The sequence below is a fragment of the Peromyscus eremicus genome, chromosome 1 (assembly GCF_949786415.1).
Source record: "Peromyscus eremicus chromosome 1, PerEre_H2_v1, whole genome shotgun sequence".
Classification (NCBI taxonomy): Eukaryota; Metazoa; Chordata; class Mammalia; order Rodentia; family Cricetidae; genus Peromyscus; species Peromyscus eremicus.
Window position 1 is genome coordinate 14,627,226 of NC_081416.1, and position 27,037 is coordinate 14,654,262.

General features: G+C 47.2%; 1 protein-coding gene and 1 long non-coding RNA gene across 3 annotated transcripts in view; both read left to right on the top strand.

The window, feature by feature from the left end:
• The window catches only part of Stn1 (STN1 subunit of CST complex), a 37,353-nt gene extending 22,950 nt beyond the window's left edge, over nucleotides 1–14,403 (top strand). The window contains exons 7-10 of the mRNA XM_059256734.1: nucleotides 1,824–1,995; nucleotides 5,934–6,056; nucleotides 9,271–9,343; nucleotides 14,138–14,403. Of these exons, the coding sequence (XP_059112717.1) occupies nucleotides 1,824–1,995; nucleotides 5,934–6,056; nucleotides 9,271–9,343; nucleotides 14,138–14,295 (526 nt within the window). The 3' untranslated portion in view covers nucleotides 14,296–14,403. The remainder of the gene's footprint in view (nucleotides 1–1,823; nucleotides 1,996–5,933; nucleotides 6,057–9,270; nucleotides 9,344–14,137) is intronic.
• Nucleotides 14,404–23,589: 9,186 nt separating this feature from the next.
• LOC131895639 (uncharacterized) lies at nucleotides 23,590–26,658 on the top strand. Of its 2 annotated transcripts, XR_009375235.1 has the most exons (4): nucleotides 23,590–23,784; nucleotides 25,084–25,368; nucleotides 25,951–26,195; nucleotides 26,527–26,658. It is a non-coding gene; the product is annotated as an uncharacterized LOC131895639 (long non-coding RNA). The 2 variants fall into 2 exon arrangements; XR_009375234.1 differs by lacking the exons at nucleotides 25,951–26,195; nucleotides 26,527–26,658 and having other exon boundaries at nucleotides 25,084–25,619.
• Nucleotides 26,659–27,037: the final 379 nt, after the last annotated feature.

Genomic DNA, 27,037 nt, shown 5'->3' on the forward strand with positions numbered 1-27,037 from the left:
CAGTTTCCTCTCCTGCAAAGTGAAGGTGACTGTAGCATAGACGTTCTAGGGTTGTGAAGGAAACACAAGTATAATTAGAGTTTCTAAAGGAGGGGAGCACAGATGAGTACTTGCATGGTGGCTGAAACTTTTTCAAATTAGAGGAAATACTCTAACTCACAGATCCAGGAAACATAGCAAACCCTGAGGTGAGAACCATGGATAAAACTGCACCAAGGCCTTTCACAGTCAAAATACTGCGCCACGGGTTACCACGACCCTGATCCTGCAGCTCCCACCATAAAACAACAACAAAAACAACTGGGTTGTTCTCAACCAGGACAGATTTTATTCCTATATAGTGGAATAAACAAACAGAGCTGAGGAGGAATATGAATATACAGGCATTGGCTAAAATATGAAACGAGATAAAGAAGATCACTTACCAGTGCCTTCCTGGTGGCTTCTAGCTGGGAGGGCAGAATGAGGAGGTGCCTTAGTCAGGGTTACTATTGCTGTGTTCCAACACCATGACCAAAGTAACTTGGGGAGGAAAGGGTTTATTTGGCTTACACTTCCACATCACTGTTCATCATTGGAGGAAGTCAGGACAGGAACTCAAACAGGGCAGGAACCTGAAGGCAGGAGCTGATACAGAGGCCATGGAGGAGAGCTGCTTACAGGCTTGCTTCTCATGGCTTAGTCAGTCTCCTTCCTTGTAGAACGCAGAACCACCAGCCCAGGAGTGGCCACACCCACAAGGACTGAGCCCTCCCCCATCAATCACTAAGAACATGCTCTACAGGCTTGTCTGCAGCCCAGTCTTACAGAGGCCTTTTCTCTGCTGAGGTGTTCCCTCTTCTCAAGTGACTACAGCTTGTGTCGAGCTGACAGAAAACAAGCCAGCACAGGAAGGATACTTTTCATTGGGTTGGGGGCAGAGAAGCTAGAATGGGTAAAGGTGCATGTTACCCAGGTGTGAGGACCTGAACTCAGATCGCAGCCCTATATTAAAATCTGGGCAGGCTGGTGCACAAACCTGTAACCCCAGCAGTGTAGGGGTGGAGACAGGAGGGTCACAGGGACTTGCTGTTCATTTCTTTACCTCTAAATTCAATGAGAGATCTGGTCTCATGGGAATAAGGGAGAGAGCAATAAAGCAGGGCACCTGGTGTTTTCTTCTGGCCTCTGCGTGCACACAGTGCACACACACACACACACACACACACACACACACACACACACACATCCATCACAGGCACACACATAGCCATCACATGCACTTTTTTTTGCCATGCTAGAGAATGAACCAGGACCAAACTCATGCTAGGCAAGTGCTCTACTGCTGAGCTATAGCCCTTTAACTTTTTCAACATGTAAATACATTACGTATACAATCAGTCATATTTTCAAACAGTACGAACAGTAGATGTTTATAACACAGAAAGTGGAAATTGTCTCCAAGCACTACTGTCCAAAGGTTAGCAGTGTTCCTGGGTTGCCATGGTTCCCTTTAGATGCCTTTATTCTGTGCATACACAGCATGAATATCACTTAGCTATTTAGTGGGATTTCTTCTCCCCCTCACAGTAATAGTCACCCCTCCATGCTGTTCTTGACCTGTTTTTATAATCTATCATGAATGGCTGTCAATATGTGCAGCTCCACCATAGCCACACGATGGCCCTTTTGTAAAGAAACAAACAAACAAAACCCCCAAACAACAACAGCAAAAAACAAGCACCAGTGTAGCACGGTGTCTCCTAGCTAGCTCTTGGTTTTATGCACCAAGAGGAGCAGAGGTGATGGTTTCTGCAAGGCGTTTGAAAACGTTGCCCCTGCAGCAATATGGACACTTTGGATCTCGCCGGCCTCACGTCTTTGTTGAGTGAGAAAATCAAAGAATTCCTCCAGGATAAGAAAGTGCAGACCTTCTACCAGCAGGAACTGGAAATGGTGGAGTCTTTGCAGTCCCTGGCCAGGCAGCCTGTGCTTCACAGCGCCTGCTCGGACCAGGTAAGTGTGGCGTGCTCTTGGGGGACTCAGCCTGCACCTGAAGGGTCAGGGCATGAGTGACTGGCGGGAAGACTCGAGGGGTGGAATCCAAAAGCAGAGGTCCCGGTTCTAGCATGTGCCATTTCTATTCTGGAAAGGTCACTGACCACTAGGAATTTGAAATGCGGCTGGGTCTGCCCTTGTCCGCCCTTTCCTTAATCACATTGCACTTAATGTCTGAGGAGAAAATAGCATGCTAAGGTCACGGCACCTCGCTGTCAGTACGCGCTGAGATGGGCATTTAATCTCGGAGCAGGTAAAGGAGAGTAAGGAGGTAAGAGGAGAGAATTATCCTCCCTCCAAGATGATGATTGGCCAGCAAGGTGATGCCTGAACCAGGGCTTTAACGACTTGGTCTTTTCCTTGAAAAGGTTACTCTGCCGTGTTGTAGGAATTCAGATAAAGGCCAAGCTGCATTCAGTCACGTTCATAACTAAAAAGTTCAAGAACTTTCCAGTTGCTCTTGGTGACGCCTCTGCCCAGTCTTGCGTTCCTCATGTCCCCAGGCTGGTTTGTTATTGTTCGGTGTTTCTGTCATATGCAATCAGGACTCACTAGAAATTGTGGGTTTAGGCTTTCCTTGCCTTTCTGTTCTTGGGTTTTTGCTGTTGTGTGTGACTCATGTATTTCCTTTGAACTGTGTAATCTCAGCTCACAGATCATCTCCTGGCCTCCTCATCCTCTCTGACTGCTGCTTGCCCGTCACTGTCTTCAGAGATCTGTATCTGAATGTCACTTGCGCTTCGGTGTTCTGACCCCATTGTGTGCAGTGCCATGGGCACACTCCCTCCGTCAGTTATATCCATGTCTGATGTCACTGCCACTTGTCCCTTGCTGTCCTCACCCTGTTACATCCTGGTCTGTGATGTCACTGCCACTTGTCCCTTGCTGTCCTCACCCTGTTACATCCTGGTCTGTGATGTCACTAGCATATCTATTCATCTACCAGAATGTAAGGCCTGTGAGAGCAAAGGCCGTCTGTCTTATTCTTTGCTCTCTACACAACCTCCAACAGGACTGGAGAAAGCAGACTCTAGTTAATGAATGACGGTTTTGTAAAATCCAGATGGTCCCAGAAAGTGACAAGTGTGTTTCCCTCCCATCCTCTCCCCCACCCTGTTCCTGGTCTCTGGGTCAAGCACCATCCTAGTCTCCTGAGCATGTACCTGGCTATATGCTGAGCCTATATTGGCAGTGGTGGTTACAGCCCTTCTTTTTGTCCACATGGGAACACACTGTGGTCTTCTTCGGGAGACCTAGGTCTTCAGTGAGCAGTGCGTCTTTCCATTTATCTTTCCGTTCTTCCCTGGTAGAGTCTGCCCCCATCTAAACGCTCTCAGTACCTGTACCCAAGGATGAGTTTACACATACTCAGTCTCCATTCTGCAGCTGTCCTGACATTTTCCAGTCCTCTCCAGTCACCAGCCAGGCTGCTCTGAGTGTCCTATCTCATTCTGCATGCTGCTGGGGGAACAAGTACCATCTCACCACCCCAGCTCCTGCCTGACCCTTGCTTCTTGGATTTGTTCACACGCCTAATTACCTCTTCTGGCAACAGGCTGTGTGCCCAGTGACCCAGGATTTCACAGAGATATGAGGGATAGGGTTTCAGAAAACACTCAGGTGGAGAAGGTCATGGCTGAGAGATTTGTTCTTTGCCAAGGTTGCCTCTGAACAGCCTTGTCTCTCCAGCTGTTCACTTACCATTGGCCCTATTTCCATTTTATCATTTAGAAGATCCTCAGAGCCAAAGACCCCCTAGGACTTCTGATGGCTCTCAGTGTGTGGCCAGTAACTCCCTCCTTCCCTGTCTTCTCTCCCCTTTTCCTTTTAAAACATCTTTTCAGTTACATGATGTGTGTGTATGTGTGCACGCACACTAACTCACGCACACACTTGTGCACATGCCACAATGAGTGTATAGAGGCCTGAGGACAACCTGCAAGACTCCATTCCATCCTTCTGCCATTCAGGGCCCAAGGATCAAGCTCATGTTGTTAGACTTGGCAGCAAATACCTTCATGTTGTTATTTGTTTTTTGCTCTTTTTCAGGGGTGGGAGCTGCCACCCAACTCCCAAATAAATCACACACAGAGGCTTATTATTATTACTTATGAATGCCCAGCCTTAGCTTGGCTTAGTTTCTAGCCAGCTTTACTTAAATCATCCCATCTACCTTTTGCCTCTGGACTTTTCCTTTTCTATTCCTGTATACCTTTCTCTGTTTCTTACTTCGTGGCCTGCTGTGTAGCTGGGTGGCTGGCCCCTGGAGTCCTCCTCCTTCTCTGGCTCCTCACTAGCTCCCTTCACTCTACTTTTCTCCTTCTATTTATTCTCTGCCTGCCAGCCCCTCCTATCCTTTCTCCTGCCTTTCAGGCCATTAAAGGCCATTCAGCTCTTTATTAGACCATCAGGTGTGTTAGACAGGCAAAGTAACACAGCTTCACAGAATTAAACAAATGCAACATAAACAAAAGTAACACACCTTAAAACAATATTCTACTACACCTTCACTTGGAGGCAAGCACCTTTCCCCGCTCAGCATCTCACAGGCCCTCCTTTTCTTTTGAGACATGATCTTGTTCGGTAGTCCAGGCTGTCCTGGAACTTGCTATATAACTTAGGCTAACCTCAAATTCATGTTCCTTCTGCATCAGCCTCTTATGTTTTAGGACTTTATGTATGTGCTACCATGCCCGCTACGAGGAAACATTAGTAAGTAGTGAAGCCCACCTTCATGTGGAGCCACGATGGCTACAATGAACTAGGAAGACTTAAGGACTCACCCAGTCAGAATGGGCAATGGGGGAGTTGTGGAGTGGTATCTTTTAGAAGAAGCTTAGAGCAGAAAATTGTGCCTGCCCAGTGCTGTGTATTTAAAAAGAAAGGAATCCGGTGCTGCATTTGTTTTTCTTTGAAAACGATTTCTTCCATCAATTATGAATCAGTCGGTTGAATTGCACTGCTTGGGAGGTCAGTGTCACTCAATTGAATTCCATTTAATAGCACCCTGGGAGACTGCAGATGCTCACAACGATACAGAAACCCGAGAGCCTTGGGCAGTCTCCGTTATCACTCACGAAAGCTCAATTCCCTTTCTCTTTCTTTCTTCGGATTTTTTTTTTTAAACATCACCCTTCTTAGCAAATCCAGAAACCTGATAAGCAGATCTTGCAAAACCATTGTTTCTCTGACAGCTGGATGAATGCTGAGTTTGTTTGGGAGTGCAGACTATATATATTTCAGGAAGCCACCCGGTTCCTGCAGGGCCTAAGCCCCAAGTTACTGCTTCTCTCTGTGAGCAATTTTGGTTTCCTGAATTGCACATGTCTGTCATTGTTCCTTTGAAAATGACAAGCAAAACACAGATCTCAGTCCAGGAAGCTGCTGGCTTTCCAGAAGAGACCCCTGGAGGCCCTGCTCCAAGGACCGAGGTCTTTAAACCACCAGCCTGGGAAGCACGTCCTGAAGTCACGTGAGGCAAGTGTCTCTGGAAAGATGTTTCCGTGTTGTTTGTAGTTGCTGAGAGCTGACTGAGTCTGCTTTATCCTCCCTGTCACAGCTGAGCCGCCTTTGCTCCCCTAGGCTTGCATGCCCTCCTCCCGCTGTCCCAGCCTTTCAGAGGAGGCAGCTGATGCGCATGTGAGATTGTCCAGCAGTGTGAAGGCAAAGCTGTGAACAGACACATCAAAACTGAGGCACAGAACAGTTAGCAAGTGTGACCCTCCAGAGAGACTTCCGGCAGGGCCTAAATACCGGCCTGCTCAGCGGACACAGGCCTAGAGTGCGCTTACTCAGCACACGCAAAGCCTGTTGGGTGAATTCATAAACCAGTCAGTCTGGGGAGTTAGTCGTAGGTGATGGAAGATGAAACTTACTTCTGTTTCCTCCCTGTGCAGGTGGAATCCAAGAGCAGCACCACTTCCAACACAGTTCACAGTGTGTTTAAGAATGCTATACAGCTGCTGCGGGAAAAGGGACTCCTGTTCCAGAAAGATGGTGGCTGTGATAAGTTGTACTACGTAAGAGATCTGAAGCTTAAGTTCCTCCTTGTAGCTTCCATTACATACACATTTCTACTTAGGAACGCCTACCTACTTGTTTCTAAAATAATCATCAGGAGGCGTGGAAGTCAGAAGTGCATGTTAGCTTTTACCTCTTCGAAATCTAACTCTTACCACTGGTTTTGTGAAACAGTCTTGATCTGTAGCCCAGGTTGGCCTTGAACTCATAGCCTTCTGCCTCCATCTCCAGTGCTGGGATTGTAGGCATGTGCCACTACACCCGACCCACGCAGACTCTTGAAACCTAGTATCCCTCTAAATATTTATTTGTACACTGACAGATGAATAATTTAGAAATAGGTTCCTATGGCTTTTTTGTTTTATTTTTTGAAAAAGCAATCATCTTCTAACTCAGAAATCCTTCTCCTCAGCACCACTGGGCAGACAAGAGTCAGGGCTCTCCCGCACACTGTAGAGTACCCACCAGCATCCCTGCCCTTACCCACTGAGCACCAAGCATCTCCCATGTTAGGACAACCAAAACCGGCCTTAGGCATTACGAGATGTCCCACTGCTGCAGTAACACTCGGCAGCTCTTTTGGAACCGTGGTCCACCCCATCACCCTGGCACGCCAGTACCTGTGAATCTGCCCCGCTCTCCCGATACCCTTGGTTCTGTGCTATGAGTATTCACCAGGACCTTCTAGCCGTTCTTTTGTGACCAACACTAGGGTGTTGTGTGACTTTTGTTATCACAAATAGTGTTGCCTGGCCTAGCTACGGCTGTCTTTGTGAATTCATGTCAGAATTCCCAAGACTGACTCAGGAAGGAGAGCGTTTTCGGGTGGCACCTCCAGTCAGCCTCCCTGAAGGCCTTGCCCCCCCACAGAGAACGGGCATGGCTGCTCGTTTGCCTCGTTCTTTTCAAGTTAAAAGTTTGCCTCTTGCTGCCTACCTTTGATATCGGAGGCACTAAGCTAGGTCTCCTGGAACCACCCATGTCCACTGCAGTGGTGGCTGAAGGGGACCGTGAACCTCCTGGGGGCAGGCTGGAGGGCCTCACTGCTGTCAGACTCACTAGGGGTTTCCTCAGCAGGGCATTTCCTCTTCCTTTGTTTCAGTGGGAGGGTTTTCCACGGTGTTGAGTAACTTGTGGGGGAGGCAGTCTGGTCTAACAGGAGTGCTGTCCACCCAAGGATGGGAGGACAGAGTAGGACATGGCGGCCGTTGTCAAGCCAAGCAGGGAAGCTCAGCTGGAGTCCTCTTGGACACTTGTGCCTCCTTGCTCTCTGGGGTGGCCTCTCTGAGGGTCTGTAGAGAGCAGCCCTCCCTATGAAGCAGCAGGAGCCAGGGCAGCTGCCCAGGCGAGGTGTGGCAGGGCTGGGCACTTCCTCCTGTGAATCACCATGAGCTGGAAGGGTAGTCAGACAAGAATAGATCCCATGTCCCCTTCTGTGACTGACCCTCCCCTTCCACTCACGCCTGATTTGTGGGTTTCCTTTTCTCCTGAGGCCCTGCTGGACATAGTTATCACAGCAGTACCCACACTTCTGTCTGCTCGCACATTTTCTTTTCACACTAACCTCCTAAGTTAAAAGTCACCCAGTGGCCTGCTCTGTAAGTCAGGTCTCACAGGCGTCCGTGGGCTTCTCTACCGCCCAGGTCTTGAGCTGTCCCAGCTGGACTCTTCCTCCCCCCTTTTATATGCTCTGTTTCCTTCCTTCCTCGCCACTCCCCTCCTTCCTTCTTCCCTCCCTCCCCCGCCTTTCCTTTGTCTTCCCTCCTCCTCTCTTCCTCTTTCCTTCCTTCCCTTTTGCCCTCCCCCCCCCCATCTCTTCTGTTACTGTATTTCCTGCTGGACCTGAGTGTGAAACCTGCTGCTCATTCAGAAAGAACCGTGGTTGTGTCTGCCTACAAGGACAGAGGGCGTTTTCGATAAACCAGATGCTCTGTCTTGCTAGCTTTCTCATGCCCACTTCTTTCATTCTTCCTTGTGTTTAGAAGAAGAGAAACTAAAGAAATACAAGACAGGCGTGGGGGCAGAGAGGGAGGAGTGCTGGGATGATGGGGATGGAGAGGGAGGAGTGCTGGGATGATGGGGATGGAGAGGAAGGAGTGCTGGGATGATGGGGATGGAGAGGGAGGAGTGCTGGGATGATAGGGATGGAGAGGGAGGAGTGCTGGGATGATGGAGACAGGAGTGCTGGGATGATGGGGACGGAGAGGAAGGAGTGCTGGGCTGATGGGGATAGAGAGGGAGGAGTGCTGGGATGATGGGGACGGAGAGGGAGGAGTGCTGGGATGATGGGGACGGAGAGGGAGGAGTGCTGGGATGATGGGGATGGAGAGGGAGGAGTGCTGGGATGATGGGGATGGAGAGGGAGGAGTGCTGGGATGATGGAGATGGAGAGGAAGGAGTGCTGGGATGATAGGGATGGAGAGGGAGGAGTGCTGGGATGATGGGGACAGAGAGGGAGGAGTGCTGGGATGATGAGGATGGAGAGGGAGGAGTGCTGGGATGATGGGGACAGAGGAGTGCCGGGATGATGGGGATGGAGAGGGAGGAGTGCTGGGATGATGGGGATGGAGAGGGAGGAGTGCTGGGATGATGAGGACAGAGGAGTGCTGGGATGATGGGGATGGAGAGGGAGGAGTGCTGGGATGATGAGGACAGAGGAGTGCCAGGATGATGGGGATGGAGAGGGAGGAGTGCTGGGATGATGGGGATGGAGAGGGAGGAGTGCTGGGATGATGAGGACAGAGGAGTGCCGGGATGATGGGGATGGAGAGGGAGGAGTGCTGGGATGATGGGGATGGAGAGGGAGGAGTGCTGGGATGATGAGGACAGAGGAGTGCTGGGATGATGGGGATGGAGAGGGAGGAGTGCTGGGATGAAGGCCAGAGGCTTTGAGCACTTGTGCTCCTTCAAAAGCACCACAGCAATAAGGGAAATGTTGTGAGTGGGTTACAAGTGTGTGCGAAGAAAACTGCCCCTTCAAGGCACAGAATTCTAGTTCTTCTCTGCCTTCTGGCCCCGATGAACCAGCTCCTGAGGGACAGAGCTGAGTTGCCCAAGCCCAACATCAGGACCACAACCGGGGGGGGGGGGGGGGGGGGGCAGGCGGGGGCAGTAATTTTCATGGAATCTGCAGAACTGTTCCCCATGTTCATTTGAATTCTGATTGACACACTGCTGTGTTCCCAAACCATGTTTTCTTGCTGGACTCTCCAGGTGACCAACAAGGACAAAGACCTGCACCAAAAGATCTACCAGATTGTTAAGGAAGAGTGCCAGAAACCAAATCGTAAGTGGCATGAGTACAGATGGTGATGAGCTGGTGCATCCAGCATCCAGGGTTCCCTCCCCAGAACTAGACGGAATCAGGATGTTCAGGAAGAAGACAGCCAGGGCTTCTGTCCTCTCTGAGCCTCAGTTTCCTCTCCTTTAACACACACTTTCTCCTCGAATAGTCACTTGGGCTTTGGTTGGATGGAGAAGTCAACACCTTTAAACACTCGTGGGGTTTCTGATCCTGTAGGGAACAAGCTGGAGGCTGACAGCTAAGCTCCCCCTGGATTTCTGACACACTGAAGCGAGCCGCCATGCTCAGCTTTGAGATGGGCTCCTGGGCCCCATGTCTTCAGTTGCATTGTTTGTTACCCATGCCTTTGAACATTAACTTGACATTTCCCCTCATTTCAAACATCAAGGCCTTTTAGAGTGGGGCAGACTGGTTCTAGACATTATGGCTTATGAATAATGAAATTCAGTCGACTTGGAAACTGGAAACTGGTTATAAATGAAATGGCTTGGAAAGTAGTCTGGTTTTGTGGGGTTAGGTCAGCCTCTAGTGGCCAGACATGGGTACAGATTTCACACTCATTACAAATATCAGCCTCTAGTGGCCAGACACCGACACTGTAGCTAGTGTGACAACATGGCTAAGAATTTCATGCTCATTACAAAGAAAACATGGGTCTTACCTTTGAGTCTGTATGGACTTGTCAGTCTTCAAGGTGACTTTTCAGAGCCTACCTTGTAAATATGCCAGTAACAAATCCTTATGTCAGCATGATCCTGAAACGGGAAGGGTTGTTAGCCCCAGGCCCCCATCCTATTTCCTTTCTCTCTGGAGAAGACATCACTCCCTTCAGACCCGGACAGACAGGCTGAGTCACAGGTAGAGTGGGGCCACGTCACCCACCCTGTTGTTTAGGACCCAGTGAGATCAGAACCCAATGTGTGTAATAACCAGTCTTTTAATAAAACAACCAGAGCTGGAGAGATGTCTCAGCATGTAAGAGCACTAGCTGCTCTTCCGAAGGTCCCAGGTTCAATTCCCAGCACCCACATGGCAGCTCACAACTGTCTGTAACTCCAGTTCCAGGGGATCTGACACCCTCACACAGACATATATGCAGGCAAAATACCAATGCACTTAAAATGTAAGTAAATATTTAAAACAACAACAACAAAAAAAAAAACTCAAAGCAATCTCTTATTTTAGTAAATGAATGTTGTTTGGTTTATTCAGAATAATAATAAAAGCACCCAAAGCAGGCATGGTAGTGTGGACCAGTAACCCCAGTACTGAGAAGGCTGAGGCAGAAAGGTGAGTGCTCAAGGGCAGCCAGGAATAACAGAGTGAGATATACACTCTTTCTCTCCCTCCCCGTCTCCCTCTTCCTCCCTCCCCGTTCTGGGGTGTATGTGCACGTGTGTGTGTGCATGGAATCCAAAGAAGACTCTCGGTGTCCTGCTCTATCTCTTTCTCCCTAAATCTGGAGGTGGGCTGGCAACCAACACACTCCAGCTATCTCCTGTCCCCACTCCCGCTCCACACACACACACACACACACACACACACACACACACACACACACGCGCGCGCACACACACACACGCGCGCGCACGCACACACACGCACACACACACATATACACACACACACAGTGCTGGGATTACAATCTCCGTCCCCACCCCCTTTAGTTGAGAGAGGAAGCATGTCCACTGTCTAAGGAGTAGTGCTTTGTACAGTTCCCAGCCAGAAGGGGTGAGGAGGTGCTGTGGTCCCAAGAATCATCCCTCTACTCTGAATCCCAGGTCCCTCAGCTTAGGTTGAAATTGAGACGAAAAGCTTATAGCTTGGTACCTGTAAAGTAAATGAAAGGGATTCACACTTCCTTTCTTGGGCAGACCTACAGCCTGGTGATAATGCCAGTCACTGGGCTGTTAATCTCCAATTCCCTGATTTCTGAGTGGAAAAACAAGCTTTACATCTTTCTCATTGGATAGACAATCCTGCACGCTTAACATTCCTGGTTTTCCTGGAGATCTGTGGGCTCAAGGACCTTCATGCTGTGCTCCCAACACATGAGGGCCTCTAAGAGGCCAATCACCTAGCTCAAATAACATCCCAGTGATTGGCATTATCTGTTGGGGCAGGCTACCTCAAGTTCCTACAACCAAGACTGCAGTGCCTAGTAGTCTAAATGACCCTTATAGTCAGGGGCTCTCCTCACAACCAGGAGTGGAGACACCTAAGAGTCCAAATGACCCTTACACTATCTGTATAGCCAGGAACATAATTCTAGGTTACAAAGTCCTGGTGCAAGACCTCACAGAAACTTAGTGTTGGCTGTGACTACTTGTCTTCCTGTTGTCATGACTGGTGGCACTAAAGAGGATTGTCCCTAAATAATAATGTATGCAGATCCTAAAAAGTCAGACAGTGTGAAACTGCACAGAGAAGTCAGATACCATACCCTCTCCACACCAGGCCAGCATCCACCCAGGGATCTCCGTGCCCTTGCACCCAGCCAGCATCCACCCAGGGATCTCCGTGCCCTTGCACCCAGCCAGCATCCACCCAGGGATCTCCGTGCCCTTGCACCCAGCCAGCATCTGTACAGGGATGTTCCAGGCACTGGCAAACACAGAGTCCGTCTTTTTTTAGAAACTCAAGGTTAGCCTGTAATCTGTATTGTCTTGCATTTTCCACCCAGCATTGACTTCTAGAGCTCATTGGCGATTCTACTGTACATAGAAAAGGGCCTCAAACTTGTAAACAGCTGCATGGTTTCCACGGTTGTCCAGAGAGGTTGGCTGGCCATTTGTTTAGTCATTCCTGCTGGGCCTTCAGTTCATCTCTTACCTTTTATATAAAATAAGCATTGGGCTGGAGCCCCTTGTTCATTTATGGCGTCTGAACAAAGGCTGAGAGCACAGCAGGGAAAGTGTCTACACTAAGCCTGTTTTAGGTCCCCTTGAGAGGGGTTTGTCTGAAAGTGGGCAGCATGTGGCATCAGAAAGAGCCTAGCTACGGAACAGGTGACCGTGGTGTCTACCTGAAGGATCATTATGAGAATAAGGTCACAAGTTGTTGAGTCCTAATTTAGGCTGCAAAGAGCTGAGAAAAGTGAGGTTCTCTTTGCCCGTGGGACAGTGACTGATAGCCCTTACCTCTAGCCTAGGGTCCTGAAGGGTCATCTTCGCTCTCTACCCCTTAGCTGAATATTGAAACGGGGACTAGCAATTTCAGGCGGAATCTTTGTGTGGATTTTTCTCTATTATAGGTGGCTTAGAGGTTAAAAACCCTGGATTTCAGCTTTAAGCATGGTATAACAGTGGTAAATTATCCTAAAAAGAGTTCTACGTTGAAAATGTCTTTTTACTCAGAAAATGTTCTCACGAGTAGAAAAACTAAGCACAAAACATGCACATAAGCTTCTTATCATTAGATTCAAACCAAGGACACCCATGTATCCAGACAGTGGAACTGCTGGGGCTTCTAAAATGACAGCATTTGGGGAGTAATGAGTGGGCACAGCCACTAGAGGTCGCAATCTAATTTTTGTTAGCTCAGGACCTTAGCCCATGGGAGGATCACAAAAAGATTGTCCCTGTCCCACAACCAACAAACAGTAAGAGAACTGGTTTTGTGGGGTGCTCTGACTTGCTCAAAGCTGCAAAGCACATGAGGGTCAAACTATGCTTCACTGAGTGCCATCCTGGGACCTCAAGCCCTTTTGTTACCACATGAATGCCCATCAGCTGGTTCATGCCAGAGCTGGAGCTCCAAGGGGAGGACTTGCTCGCTCGCTCTCTCTCTCTCTCTCTCTCTCTCTCTCTCTCTCTCTCTCTCTCTCTCTCTCTCTCTCTCTTTCTCTCTCTTTTTAAGATTTATTTATTATATATACAATGTTCTGTCTGCATGTATGCCTGCACACCAGAAGAGGGCACCAGATCTCATTATAGATGGTTGTGAGCCACCATGTGGGTGCTGGGAATTGAACTCAGGACCTCTGGACGAGCAGCCAGTGCCCTTAACCTCTGAGCCATCTCTCCAGCTTTTCTTTTAGAGATGAGGTTCCACTTTAACTCAGGATAATGTTTATGTCACAAGATGTCTGCACTAAGTAAAGTGACAAAACATAATGTAGTACATTCTCATTTTTTTTTTTGTTGTTCTAGTCTATTTTAGTCTGCTTGGTAGAAAAAAAAAAGAATGCTAACCTATGAAAATAGAATTAATGATCCCTGAGGGCCCCAACTCTCAGGAGGAAACCCAAGGAAGGGGGTTGTCAGCCCTCAGCTTTCATCATTGGGTACCCAATGGCCTTAGTTTGGGGTCAAAAGGCAAAGGTCACTAAACTACAATTGTTACAGATATGACCCAGTGGGAGCCAGGAGAGGAAACATGGACAGGCTAAACGTAGGAATCCCTTGGCTGTGGGACCCCATCAAGTCAGGACCTCTAAGAAAGACCAGCTCTGCTGTGAGTCTCCAGAGGACGCTTCCTGTGAAGCCAGGGGTGCGGTGCCATGTACCAGAGGAAAGGGTTTGTCAGGACATACAGTTACTGGTTGGAGTCCTTGAATATGGAGGATCAGAGCATTGAGAAGTAGGCTCTGTCAGTATGGAGGCATGCATGTAGAGCCTGGACCTGGTTCTGGCTGTGTGATCCACGTAGACCAGTACACCTCAGACCTTGATTCAAGAAGAATCATCCTGGATCTTGCCATGATGCCAGTGCTGGCTCAGGAGGCCTGGAAAGGGATGGAGGAGGGCCTGACATCACGGTTGTGTTTGCCCATAGATGTGGAGAAGGGATGCCACTTGATGCATATCCTGAGCTGCGTGCGCCTGCACCTCCGCTGGGACCTGAACAAGGCTGTGCTGCAGCAGGTGCTGGAGTTCCTGGAGGACCAGAGTGACATCGTGAGCACTGGAGCTCACTACTATACTGCCTTCTGAGCAGAACTGCGGACCAAAGCTAGGCGGCTTTACCCCGGGTTCTACTCACAGGCATTGTACAAAGACTTACGTGTATATATTTAACCTCATAATAAATTCTATTATAGTCACTGGGAAAATAGGATTTGGCTTCCTTCTACTTGCTATGTCCCTGGGATAAATGGCTTTGATATCAGCCATGACATACACAAACTGTCCTTGTCACCTCCTGGCTGGACTTAGTGTCACTCAGAACAGAATGGGAGTAAACAGCATTGCTGGCTTAATCACTGTGTCTGAACTTAGGGACCCTATCTTGATAGAGGGACATCCTAGGGTAGAGGCTCCTGCACATCTGGAATTGGAGAGGCAATGGCCAGACAACATTGCTTGAAAACTTTTTCAGACTCCATGCTACCAGATACATTCCCACTGGCTCCCCTGTGTGTTAAAAGCTGACATAGGGACATAGTCTCCTGGAGTGATTGACATTTGCCTCTGGTTCCTGAGGCTCCAGCACTAGCAGTGAGGCCGAAGACCTGGGATGCTGAGGTTTTCAGATCTACCTTGGACAAAAAAAGGATCCGAGACTTGGCTGGCATTTTGATTCTTTCCCTTATGACTTGAAAGTTGTCTCAGAACATTTTCCTGCACTCCAGGAGGTGCACAGCTGAATGTGTGGTCCCTTGGTGCCCCTGAAGATGGCAGAGGCTGCCAGCGGGCTGTCTAGCTGGTGCTATTATTTCCCAGGTTGCTGCTGAGTGTGCAGAACTTGCCATCCAGACGAAGACTTGGTATGTGCCCAGACAGGTGGCGGAGTCGTACTTTTGCTCAGAATGACAAGGTAGAGAAAACATCTGAGTTATGTAGTAGGCTTGTTCTAACAGCAAATGGTAGATCCAGCCAGCAGAAATAAAGTATGGAGAGAGATTTGGAGTTAATTACAGTCATTTTGCAGAGGGTACATCTGCCCGAGTCTGCTGTGCTGGCTTTTGACGTCACAGAGTCGGGATGGCTCAGCTGGAAATCCCTCGGGCCCAGGAGCTGCTCTACCCTCTGTGGATGAGTGGTTCTACATTCACAAGCCAGAGTTCAAACTGGAGATCCCTTCCTGTCCCGTCCTCCTCCGACCTCTGGTGACTCCTTACTCACAGGGATGACACAGCCAGCTGTCTTCCCTGTGCTTGGAAGGGTCTCGGCTAAATAGGATCTGCATGGAGTTCTTCCTGCAGGTCAGCAGCTGGTCCATGTTGAATACATCCTGATTCATGGCGCTTCTCAGGAGGGAGCCTAGAATTAGAAGTAAAATGAGCATGTGCTGGATCAAGCAACCCCATTAGAATGCCTCTCCAGGGAAAAACCATGCAAGTATGAAAGAAAGCATAAACACACAAGATGCCCATTACTGCCTAATCTACAACAATTTATATTTGGAGAAGTTAAATATGAACACATGATGAAATACTACATAGCCACTAAAATGATGGCGCAGATGGCTACTGTTGCCATGGGCAGTATTCCCAGATGTGGCAGGAGGAAAATCAAGTTACAGGGCTGTGTGGTATAAAGCCATTGATAGAAAGCTCCCTGTGTGTCTTCACATAACCAGTAAATGTGTTTAGTGCAGGTCTACACAGACACAGCTCAGTTCCTCCTCCTGGAACAGTGATTCTCATCCTGTGGGTCTCACACCTCTGGCAAACCTCTGTCTCCAAAAATATTTACATTACGATTCCTAACAAACAGCAAAATTGCAGTTATGTTCCTAACAAACAGCAAAATTGCAGTTATGAAGTAGCAATGAAATAATTTCATGGTTGGGGTCACCACAGTATGAGGAGCTGCATTAGAGGGTCACAGCCTTAGGAAGGTTGAGAACCACTGCTCTAGAAGCCCTTGCTGCATTTACCTTCCAGACACCAAATCCTGGGCTGCACCTCACTTTCTCTTAGTCATCTGTCTCCCCAAGTGCCCAAGACAGAGTCTCAGCCGCAGACCTCATTTCTAGCTGTCGTCTTCTCCAGGGATCCTAACCTCATGGGCCATGCCATTGGCATACTGCCAGACTTCCCAGTTGGCATGAGGTTGGGACTGTCTGCCATCCTCACACCCCTATATGTAACCTCATACTGGCATCTGTTTAGGTGTCTTGGGGACATCACCAACTTGTGTTCAGGGCCAGTCTCGGGATCACCCAGCCTGCCTTGCTCCTCAGAGCCCCCTGATGTAGAAGCCAGCGCCATTCCCAGATGCTCAGGCCAAGTCCATCAACATCTTTCATAGCCCACACCCGAGCTGTACAGCCACAAATTTGACTCCTTCAAAATGTTTCTAGAACATACTTCTCCCTCTCCCACCTTCCTGGAGTATTGCTGTCACCTCCTCACTGCCCTCTGTCACCTGCTTCATCACATTCTCAGCATGGCATCCACAGGACCCTATGCTGCTCACTCCCCATGGCTTTGGGTCATCTTTAGGCAGGAGCCGGAGGCATCCCAGTGGACACCAAGGCTCTGCTACGCCACACCTCACTGCACTGTGCTCGGCCTTTTTTACTCTTGCTGGGCACCATGCACCAGGTGTATCGTTGCCTGGTGACAGGCCCCTGCTCTTGTCCTTCAGGTCTTTGTCTGACTCACCTTCTTAGTGAGGCCTGCCCCAGCCCTCTTGGCTGATTGTAACCAGTTTCTGCTCCCCGGCTTTGTTCTGCCCACAGTGCTGGTTACTGCCTAACACACTCCAGATGTCTGCCTGCTTTCCCTGTTTATCATCTGTCTCCCCAGGAGAATGCTCTAGGAGACTAGAATTCTCTCGTTTCCTGTGTGCCCAGTACCCAGAGCAGTGCCCGGCGCATCTTTCAAAAATCCCACTTCTGTTTGTGGCTGGCTGTTTTCCAGCTCCTCATGGCAACCTCTCCTGAGGGTTTTCCCCAGTGTTTGGACATTTCTTCAGGCTGGGAGCACTCGGAATTAACACCCCCCAGAGACAAACGCGGCCAGGGCACCTGGGGCATAGGGACTCAGTTTCCTCGTCCTTCTGAGGAGATGTGGCAGTGGCATGTGCTGTCAGAGTCTCTTTACACGATCCAGTGTCATCCACCCCTCCTAGCCGCCAACTTGATATCTACCAGCATTCCTTCCTTGTCTCCGCTCCTCATCCCTGGTCTCTGCGTCCCCCACGTAAAAGGTTTTGCTTTCTTGAAGTCTTTGCCTCAGGGTCAGTTTCTAGACAACACCACCTGAATATCATGCTCCCTGATTCATTTGAGAACTGTTGTGTAGATAACTACATACGTCAAACATTACTAGAAATGCTCCCCAAAGCTAACATCTGTTCCCTCTGAAAAGTGAGATGTCAAATGCTTTCAAATTAATGTCTTTACAAATATTAGCTCTTAATTTATTATTAAAAAATAATAAAGTGGGCCAATGAGATGGTTCAGCAGGTAAAGGGACATGGCTAGTGACCTGAGCTCAGTCCCCAGAGCTTTGTAAAAGTGGAAGGACAGTTGTCCTTTGTCCTCTGTGTGTGCAATATGGAATGCACATCTCTGAGCGCACACACACACTAATAATACATTTAACATAAGAAGCTGGACAAGCCGGGCGGTGGTGGTGCACGCCTTTAATCCCAGCACTCAGGAGGCAGAGCCAGGTGGATCTCTCTGAGTTCGAGGCCAGCCTGGGCTACCAAGTGATTTCCAGGAAAGGCGCAAAGCTACACAGAGAAACCCTGTCTCGAAAAACCAAAAAAAAAAAAAAAAAAAAAAAAAAAAGAAGCTGGACAAATGGCTCAGTGTTTAAGAGCATATATTGCTTTCACAGAGTTCCATTTCTAGCAACTACGTAAGGTAGTTCACAACTACCTGCCACACCAGTTCCAGGGGACCCAACACCCCTATCCTCCTCTGCACCATGTGCACATGCCCACACAGACAGACAGACACATACACACACACAATTAAAATAATGTTATTTCTCATCCCCACCCACCAGAAACGTAAGTAAAGAAGACTGAGTCCTTTCCCCCACAGCAGTGTGAGGACACTGCAGAGCTGAGGCAAGGTCTTGGAAAGCCCTCGGGGGGCGGGGGGGCTTAATGCAGTTGAACTACAGCTTATGTACATACAAAGACCAACCAGAGGGTCCCCAGAGAAGGAGGGGCACGGGGTAAAGTCCTCCAGCTCTGGTGCATGCTTGTTTGGAGAAGTGTGGGCATACACGTAGCCCGTGGAGGCAGGAAGACAAGTGGTGCTACTGTCTGGTCGTGGGTTTGTTTGAAGAGCCATGATTATCCCCATCTGGTAAACTACCAGTGCTCCTCAGTCCTCTAAGACACTTCTTTGTAATTATTTTCCTCTCTGATGGTGTGCCAGGACACTGGCCAAAAAAGCCAAGTGGGATAAAGTCCATTCAACTGTGAGGGACTCAAGACTCAGTGCCAATGATTGGAACCAAGCGAACTTCTAATTTTCCATTGGCAAAGCTTCTCTACTTTCTTATTAATGTGGTTTTTCTTCCCCAAGTGGCTTCTACAAGGCTACCCAAAAACATCTCTTTGTTCCCTTCCTAAGTTTATGGGAAGCCTATGGGAAACTCCAGCAGCAGGCACTGGGAAAAGGGTGTGCATGGCCATCCTGAAGGGGTGGTGTCCCAGGACAAAGAGCTTTGTGGCTGAGTCTTGGATGCCTGCTGTTCCCCTGGCAGAGGGCTAAATGTGAGCCTATACTCGATCAGTGGGGTTTTGTGTAGTGCTGAATTTTAATTCAGCTTATTTCTATTGAAATTTGACAACCTGTCTACTGCCTGCTAACCTCGACTGTATTTATTAAGACAAAACAGGTAAATCCTGGAATAACACCAGGTTTTATACTCAGGAGAATTCCAAATCAAACCCCAAAGTTCTGTTATGTCAAAGTAAAATGCTATGTTTCCATTTGGGATCAGAAAGAGGAAACTTGAAGACCACATGATGGCTTTGGTTTGTGTCCCCCCCACATCTATTTATTGTATATGTATATACCTGGGCACACATGTATCAGAGGACAACTTATGTGAGCTGGTTCTCTCCTTCTACCTTGTGGGTTCCAGGGATTGAATTCAAGTCATCAGGCTTGATGTAGAGTGCCTTTACCTACTGAGCCATCTCATAGGCAGGCAAAGTAATACAGCTTTACATAGTTAAACAAATGCAACATAAAAGAATGCAACACGTCTTTGCATCATTAAACAAATATTCCTCAGCATAAACAAATGTAACACATCTTAAACTAATATTCCATAACATTTCTCCCTTTTGTCTAAATAACAAAGGTTTTAACTTTAACATAGTAAAACTATATACAATGAAAACAGTTATCAAGTAAGAATTACATTTACAATATTCAGTCCATTTGTATTTAGCAAATTCAGAGAAAATACTTTATTATCTTAGTGATTCCAAAGTTTTATACCTAATTTGCTTTCCATCATAACTAAGGAAAACTATAACTCTAACTATTTAGTCTTTAACTCCATCGAAGACCCCAGAAGGAGTCTAACAACAGAGACATGTGGCTGCCTAGATAGTCACCCAAAGTTCCTCTGCAATGTTGGGGCATCCATCTTTGGCCTACAGGCCTAGAACATCTGGCAAACTTTCCAGTGAAGCACAAAATTTGAAGGACTGTCCCACCTTGTCTTGGCAAAGTCCAACAGTCTTTTTCCTTTGTGTCCTGAGTGTGCAGTCTATACAGCATACTGTCAGCAGTCCAGGCAAGAGAAGTTTCTTGCCAGAATGGCTAGCCTTGCCACATTGAAAGCAAACTCCATATGGAGTTTCTTCGATGACCATCATCCTTTTATGAAGTAAATGGGTGCTGCCGGAAGCAAATGTGTCTCATTGTCATGAAAAAACTCAGGTTGTTAAACATCTTAAATGACCTTCTGTATGTCTTTGAAGTGTTTGAAAATCATCTATCTGCGTAAAATATATCTATTTAACCTTGAAAACATACCTAATGTGATGACAAGTTTGATTATTATAAATTAACTACTAACCTCATTTCTTACTTATACATTACATTTTTAAATGAGCTGCATAAGCACAATACCCCAAACAAGAGTGGAAACATATATACAGTATAACAAAAATAACTTTAAATTTGTATCAATATACCAAAATCCATGCCAATGCAAAATATCTGAGATTAATAGTTATCTTTTTATCCTATATTCCCCTAAATGATAACAAACATCCATGACCCACCAAATAACTAAAAACCATCCACACACCCCCTCTTGGGAATGTGGGCATTGTTTTCTCCAGACTGCTTCCTGTTGTCTGTGGACAAAGGCAACTTTAGGGGTCCCTGAGAAAATGTATATAATGGCCAAGTCCTGGGAAGACCAGCTGTAACCTTGGTTGATATATATCACCTGTCAAGATTCAAGAGGTCTTCCCCAATCAAACCTGATCCATATTAATCCTGAAGGAATCCACAGCCTCTCATTTCCTGTGGAAACAAGAGCAAAACTTCTTTCCTAATGTAACATACTTTTTGACTTATTTTTTAAAGTTAAGATAGCCCTAAAGTATCTAGGTTGGTTCAATTTTGCAGTCCAGTTCACGATCCCATGTCTGTTAGCAATTGTTGTTTGCTTATTAGCAATCAAAAACTCAGAATCAACACAATACTATATAAGATTCAGACTCCCTGTATATTTTCCCATTAGGTGCCTTTCTTTTTATATTACTTTTACTCTCTATTTAAAGACTTTATTATTTTTAAATTATTTATTTCTATGACTGTCTACACCCTTTTCTTAAGCCTATGCACATTTTAAAACACAGTGGAACCTGTTTAGAAGGGTTTTTTTTCTGTCTGGACCTTTTTTCTATGTATCTCTAACCCTTTTTGACTGCATGAGCCCTTGAACTGCTAAGCTGCAGGGATAGGACCTCTGCTGCAGCTTTGGAGGCTGCGTCCACCCACTTCTGGGGTCCGTGAAAGCCAAGCTAAAGCTTGTAGCCTGGTCGGAGGTAGGTGACAAAGAACTGCATTCAGCCCCAGGTCTGGAGTGCCAGTGCCATGCACTGTAGCAGGCATTTTACTTAGTTTTTTATTTCTACTTAGCGTGAAAAAGACTATTTTAAATGTTCTGCTGTACAGCAGAACTTCTAAAAGGAGCCATGTCCGTTTTTTGTTTGTTTTGTTTTGTTTGTTTATTTTTAAGCTTTCTCGGGACCTATGGAAATTCAAGCTTCAGGTTGGAATGCCAAAATGTAGTGGTTTTTTTTTTTTTTTCATTCTTTGGGGCCCACCACCCAGCTCCCAAATAAATACACAGTCTTATTCTTACTCTTGGCTTGTTTCTAGCCAGCTTTTCTAACTTAAATTATTCTGTTTCTCTTTAACTACATTTTGTCTCTGGACTTTTTACCTTTCTTTATTCTATATATCTTTCTTTCCTTCTTACTCTGTGGCTGGCTGTGTGGCTGGGTGGCTGGCCACTGGAGTCCTCTCCTTCTCCTTGCTCCTCCCTCTTCACTTCTTTTTGAGCCTAGATTCCTCCTGTTTATTCTCTCTGCCTGCCAGCCCTGCCTGTTTCTCTCTCCTGCCTAGCTATTGGCCATTCAGCTCTTTATCACACCAATTAAGTGTTTTAGACAGGCAAAGTAACACAGCTTTATAGAGTTAAATAAATGCAACATAAAAGAATGCAACACATTTTTGCATCATTAAACAAATATTCCACAGGATAAACAAATATTCCGCAGCATAAACAAATGTAACACATCTTAAACTAATATTCCACAACATACATACATGTAAGTAATAAAATTTCTTGATGCTAAAAGAGCTGAAGATGCCGGATGTTGGTGCTGATCACACCTTTAATCCCAGCACTCGGAAGGCAGAGAGGCAGGTGGATCTCTGTGAGTTTGGGGCCAGCCTGGTATACAGAGTGAGTTCCAGGACAGCCAGGGGAAAACAAAAACAAAACAAAGAAACAAACAAAAGAGCTGAAGATATATCCATGCAAAAATTAGTACATGTATGTCTATAGAAAATATCTTAGTTAGGGTTTTTATTGCTGTAATAAAACACCATGACCAAAAACAAATTTGGGGAGGAAAGGGTTTTTTTGGCTCACTCTTCCATTATGAAGGCAGACAGGGCAGGGGTGCTGCTTACTGGCTGGCTTCTCATGGCTTGCTCAGCCTGCTTTCTTATAGAGCCCAGGACCACCAGCTCAGGGATGGCCCACCCACAATGGGTGGGCCCTTGCACATCGATCACTAAGAAAATGTCCTATAGACATGCTTATGGCTGATCTGATGGAGACAATTTCTTGATTGAGGTTCCGTTCTCTTATCTGACTCTAGCTTGTGTCAAGTTTACGTAAAAACTAGCAGCACAGTGTATTTCTAATAACCCAAAGGGGAAACAACCTGATGTCCATCAACTTGTGAACAGAGCAGTGTAGCTAGAGTTTTCCTTCCTGGCCCACAGTCAGGACAAATCTCTCTCACCTGCCAGTCGCACAGCTGCTCAGACCCGACCAAGTAAACACAGAGACTTATATTGGTTACAAACTGTATGGCTGTGGCAGGCTTCTTGCTAACTGTTCTTACAGCTTAAATTAATCCATTTCCATAAATCTATACCTTGCCACATGGCTCGTGGCTTACCGGGATCTTCACATGTGGCTTGTCATGGTGGCGGCTGGCAGTGTCTCTCTGACTCAGCCTTCCACTTCCCAGCTTTATTCTCCTCCTTGTCCCGCCTACACTTCCTGCCTAGCCAATGGCCAATCAGTGTTTTATTTATTGACTAATTAGCAACACATTTGCCATACAGAACATCCCACAGCAGAGCAGTCTTCCTTGAAGACTTCAGGCTAACTGCAAAAGAAGCTAGGCAGAAAAGACAAGACTGCATAGGGCAGTGGTTCTCAACCTGTGGGTCTCGACCCCTTTGGGGTCACATGTATAATATTCTGCATATCAGACATTTACATTACAATTCATAGCAATAGCAAAATTACAATAATGAAGTAACAATGAAATAATTTTATGGTTAGGGGTCACCACAACATGAAAAACTGTATTAAAGGGTCACAGCGTTAGGAAGGTTGAGAACCACTGACATAGAGGATAAATCCTTTTATATGGAAAAGCCATAAAAAAAAAAGCAGGTCTTAGTGATACAAAGTAGACAAATGGTTGCCAGGCGTAAGGAAAGGAGGTTGTGTGTTACAGAGTTCCTTTGGGGATGTTGGAAGTTTCTGGAATCATGTAGTTGTGATGTTTGTATAATTCTGAATATGCTCAGAACCACCTAACTGTGGTCTAGGTTAGGTCTCCCCATGTCCTCATGGCTAGGTTTCCTGGGCAGGCATCCTGAGAGAGCATGAGTCAGCTGGAAGCTTCATGGCCATTTTATATACAGCCCAGAATGCAGTCTCACTTTCCCACATTGTAATTGCTGAGGCTGTCACAGGTTCCACCCCCACTTCAAGAGAAGGGGTGAGTGTAAACACCATCTCCTGGTGGTGACAAGGTTCTAGGACACACAGGATTAGGACTGTTACTCTGACTATTTTGGAAAGGCGTCTGTAGCAAACATCTTTTTACTTATAAATGCAGACAACCTCATTCTGTAAAAAGATGGGGGAAAGTGGAAGGTGTTGAGACAGGATCTCGCTTTGTAGCCCAGACTTACCTATAGACCACAGTGGCCTTGCAGTTACAGCAGTCCTCCTGTCTCAGTCTCATAGATGCTGTGATAAAAGTATGAGGCACCACATTCAGCTAAAAGGTGGTTTTGTCTTGAAAAGTAACAGAGAAAAAATGTGCAACTTCCTAAGCGTTGCATATTTAAAATTTATACACATATTAGGGGCTGGGGAAACGGCTCAGCCAATGAAGCACTCGCCATGAAGTGTGGGGACTGGGGTTTGGGGTCCCTAGAACCTGTGGAGAAGCCAGGCAGACATGGGGCTATAATCCCAGCACCTGCGGCAGATTCTACAGGGCGAACCAATTAGCCAGATTAGCGAGAACTGGTGAGCCCTTGTCTCAGTAAGTGAAGGGAAGAGTAATTTAGGAAGACACTGATGTCAATTTTGTGCCTCCGTGTGTACCACGCTTACATCACAAATGAGTCGGTACATAATGGAAAACAGTCATGTTGATATTTTGTGTATCCTTCCACAATTAAAAAGAATTTTATTTGGGACGTGGTGGGAAGAGGAGGTTGGTGGGAGGGTCTCACTTATGTACCCTAGTCTGGCCTTGAAGTCACAAGCCTCCTGCCTCATCCCCAAATAGTGGGACGACAGTGTAACTGTGTCTGGCTATATGTCAGCATTTTATATGCACCTTGCATTTTAATCTTGTAAAGATTGATTCAATATTATTTTATGTGTATGAGTGTTTTACCTGCATGTATGTATGTCTGTGCACCGTGTGTGCTAGAGGTTAGAAGACAGTATTGGATCCTCTGCAACTGGAGTTACCAGGCGGGTGGGGGGAGTGGAACCAGGGTCCTCTGCAAGAAGAAGTGCTCCTAACTGCTGAGTCATTTCTTCAGTACCCCCTTACACACACACACATCCCTTGCTTTTTTATTTACTATTAGCCTTGGGGGTCTTCTCTCTTTTATGTGGGAATTAGCCATGTTCTCCTAAATGGTGACGTAGTTTCCATTGTATGGCTGTTCCAAAATGCATTTACTCACTCTCCTGTTGAGCACCATTTCATTGGTTTCTGGTTTGTAACCGTCGAAACCAAGTCTTCAGGGAACATCTTCATATGTTTTTCCAGGAGAAAGTGCATGAGCATCTGAAATTGGAACTGGTCCCAGTCTGGTGGCAGGTGCTGGTCATCCCAGAACACAGGAGGCTGAGGCTGACTGTGAGTTCAAGGCCACTCTAAGCCCTGTAGAGAGAGTAAAAACATACACTAAAAATAACTAAGTGAACAGACATTGATAAATTACCAGCTGAAAAGACTGATCCACCATTAACTGCCACCAGTGACGGATGAGTCGGCCGCTCAAAGCTCACGGACACTGATGACCCTGCGGTTTTCATCCCTGTCCTCTGACAGGTACGAGTACTTGCTGGGTTTCTGTTTGCATTTGTTTCTTGAATATGAGCAGAATTGAGCATCTAGATGCTCATCATGGATACCTTAGACAAGATTCTGTTCTGGACAGCGGCCATTTCTTCCAACAGGAGCTGAGAATGGTCAGTCCCCATTTTCGCAACAGCAACAGCTTCAGAACTAGCCCAGAGCCTGGTTAGCAAGGGTGGGGTTGATGCACAACTGTAATAAACATCCAGCTTTCAAAGTTTCAACTTGCTACTTCAAGTATTTGGTCATGTGCCCACCCCAGCATTAATACATTGAAATAGTGTGGGGTGTGTGTGTGTGTGTGTGTGTGTGTTTATTCACATGTGCGAATACCAGTATACTGCATGCCGTAGCATTCATGTGGAGTCATAAGACAACCTTAGGCGTCAAACCTTACCCTTCACCTCATCGGAGACAGATCCCTGTCACTGTTGTATACCCAGGTTAGCTGGCCTTCAAGTTCCCAGGGAGTCTTCTGTCTTCCCCATCTCCCCACAGGTGCACTGGGATTGCAGAAGTGCATGATCATGCCCATCTTATGTGAATTAAATGCAGGTTCTCACACTTCTGTGGCGAGTACTGAGCCATTTCCCTAGCCTGACTGATCCTTCTTTAAAGATGGGCTCTCACTATGTAACCCAAGCTGGCGATGAATTCCCAATCCTCCTGCATCAGCCTCCCAAGTGAGAGATGACAGCTGTACACCACCGTGTCTGGCCTCAGTGGTCTCTTTAACACCAGTCACGGCATTTCCACCCCAGACCTCTCACAGACAAGACACCCTTCAGACACTGTCACCGGTGAGATGCGTGTGGAAAACCAAGGATGTCGGCGGGAAATCTCTAGTGAAGCGGGGAGGTAGCTTTAGTTATAATAAAAGCAGGCTTAACGGAGCTGCCCGCTGCATCGTGTAGCCCAGTCATCCCATCAGTCTGGGGTTTTCTTTTTCTTGATTTGCCTGGATTGGCGCAGCTAATTGGAGCATTGGGCAACGCCCATTTCAATGGTCTCTGTTTAAAACTGTACCCTTGGGGCTGAGGGTCTTTGTTTCCCATTCTGAGGAGAAGCCATGAGGGAAGGGAAGGGGAGAACAGAGCACCCTTCCATTGTGTTTTTAGCTCCGCTTTCCAGAATAATGGCAGTGTTGCATGAGCCCTGACAACTGCCATCTGAGATTTGTGGACAATGAACTTACCGTCAGATGCGTGGCACGTACCTATGTTGAGTTGTTAGCAATGCTGTTGTCCCCCATGCTCCTTTGTAAGTAGCAAGCAAGCTTTACCTCGGGCAAATTCTGTGTGGAGCTGCACTGGGGAGTTGCTTGTGTAGACAGCCAGGGGGATGTTTACTGGAAGCCTGGACCCTGGGGAGGGTAGAGTAGACCCCAGGTAATGCAGGCTGGAAAGTCCTTTCTGATAGTCCTGTGGCAGAGGTCGGGATGGCAGAGGTCGGGATGGCAGAGGTCGGGGTGGCAGAGGTCGGGATGGCAGAGGTCGGGATGGCAGAGGCCGGGGTGGCAGAGGTCGGGGTGGCAGAGGCCGGGGTGGCAGAGGTCGGGGTGGCAGAGGCCGGGGTGGCAGAGGTCGGGGTGGCAGAGGCCGGGGTGGCTGGCTTCTGTGCGAGGCCCTGTGGTGTCTCTGAG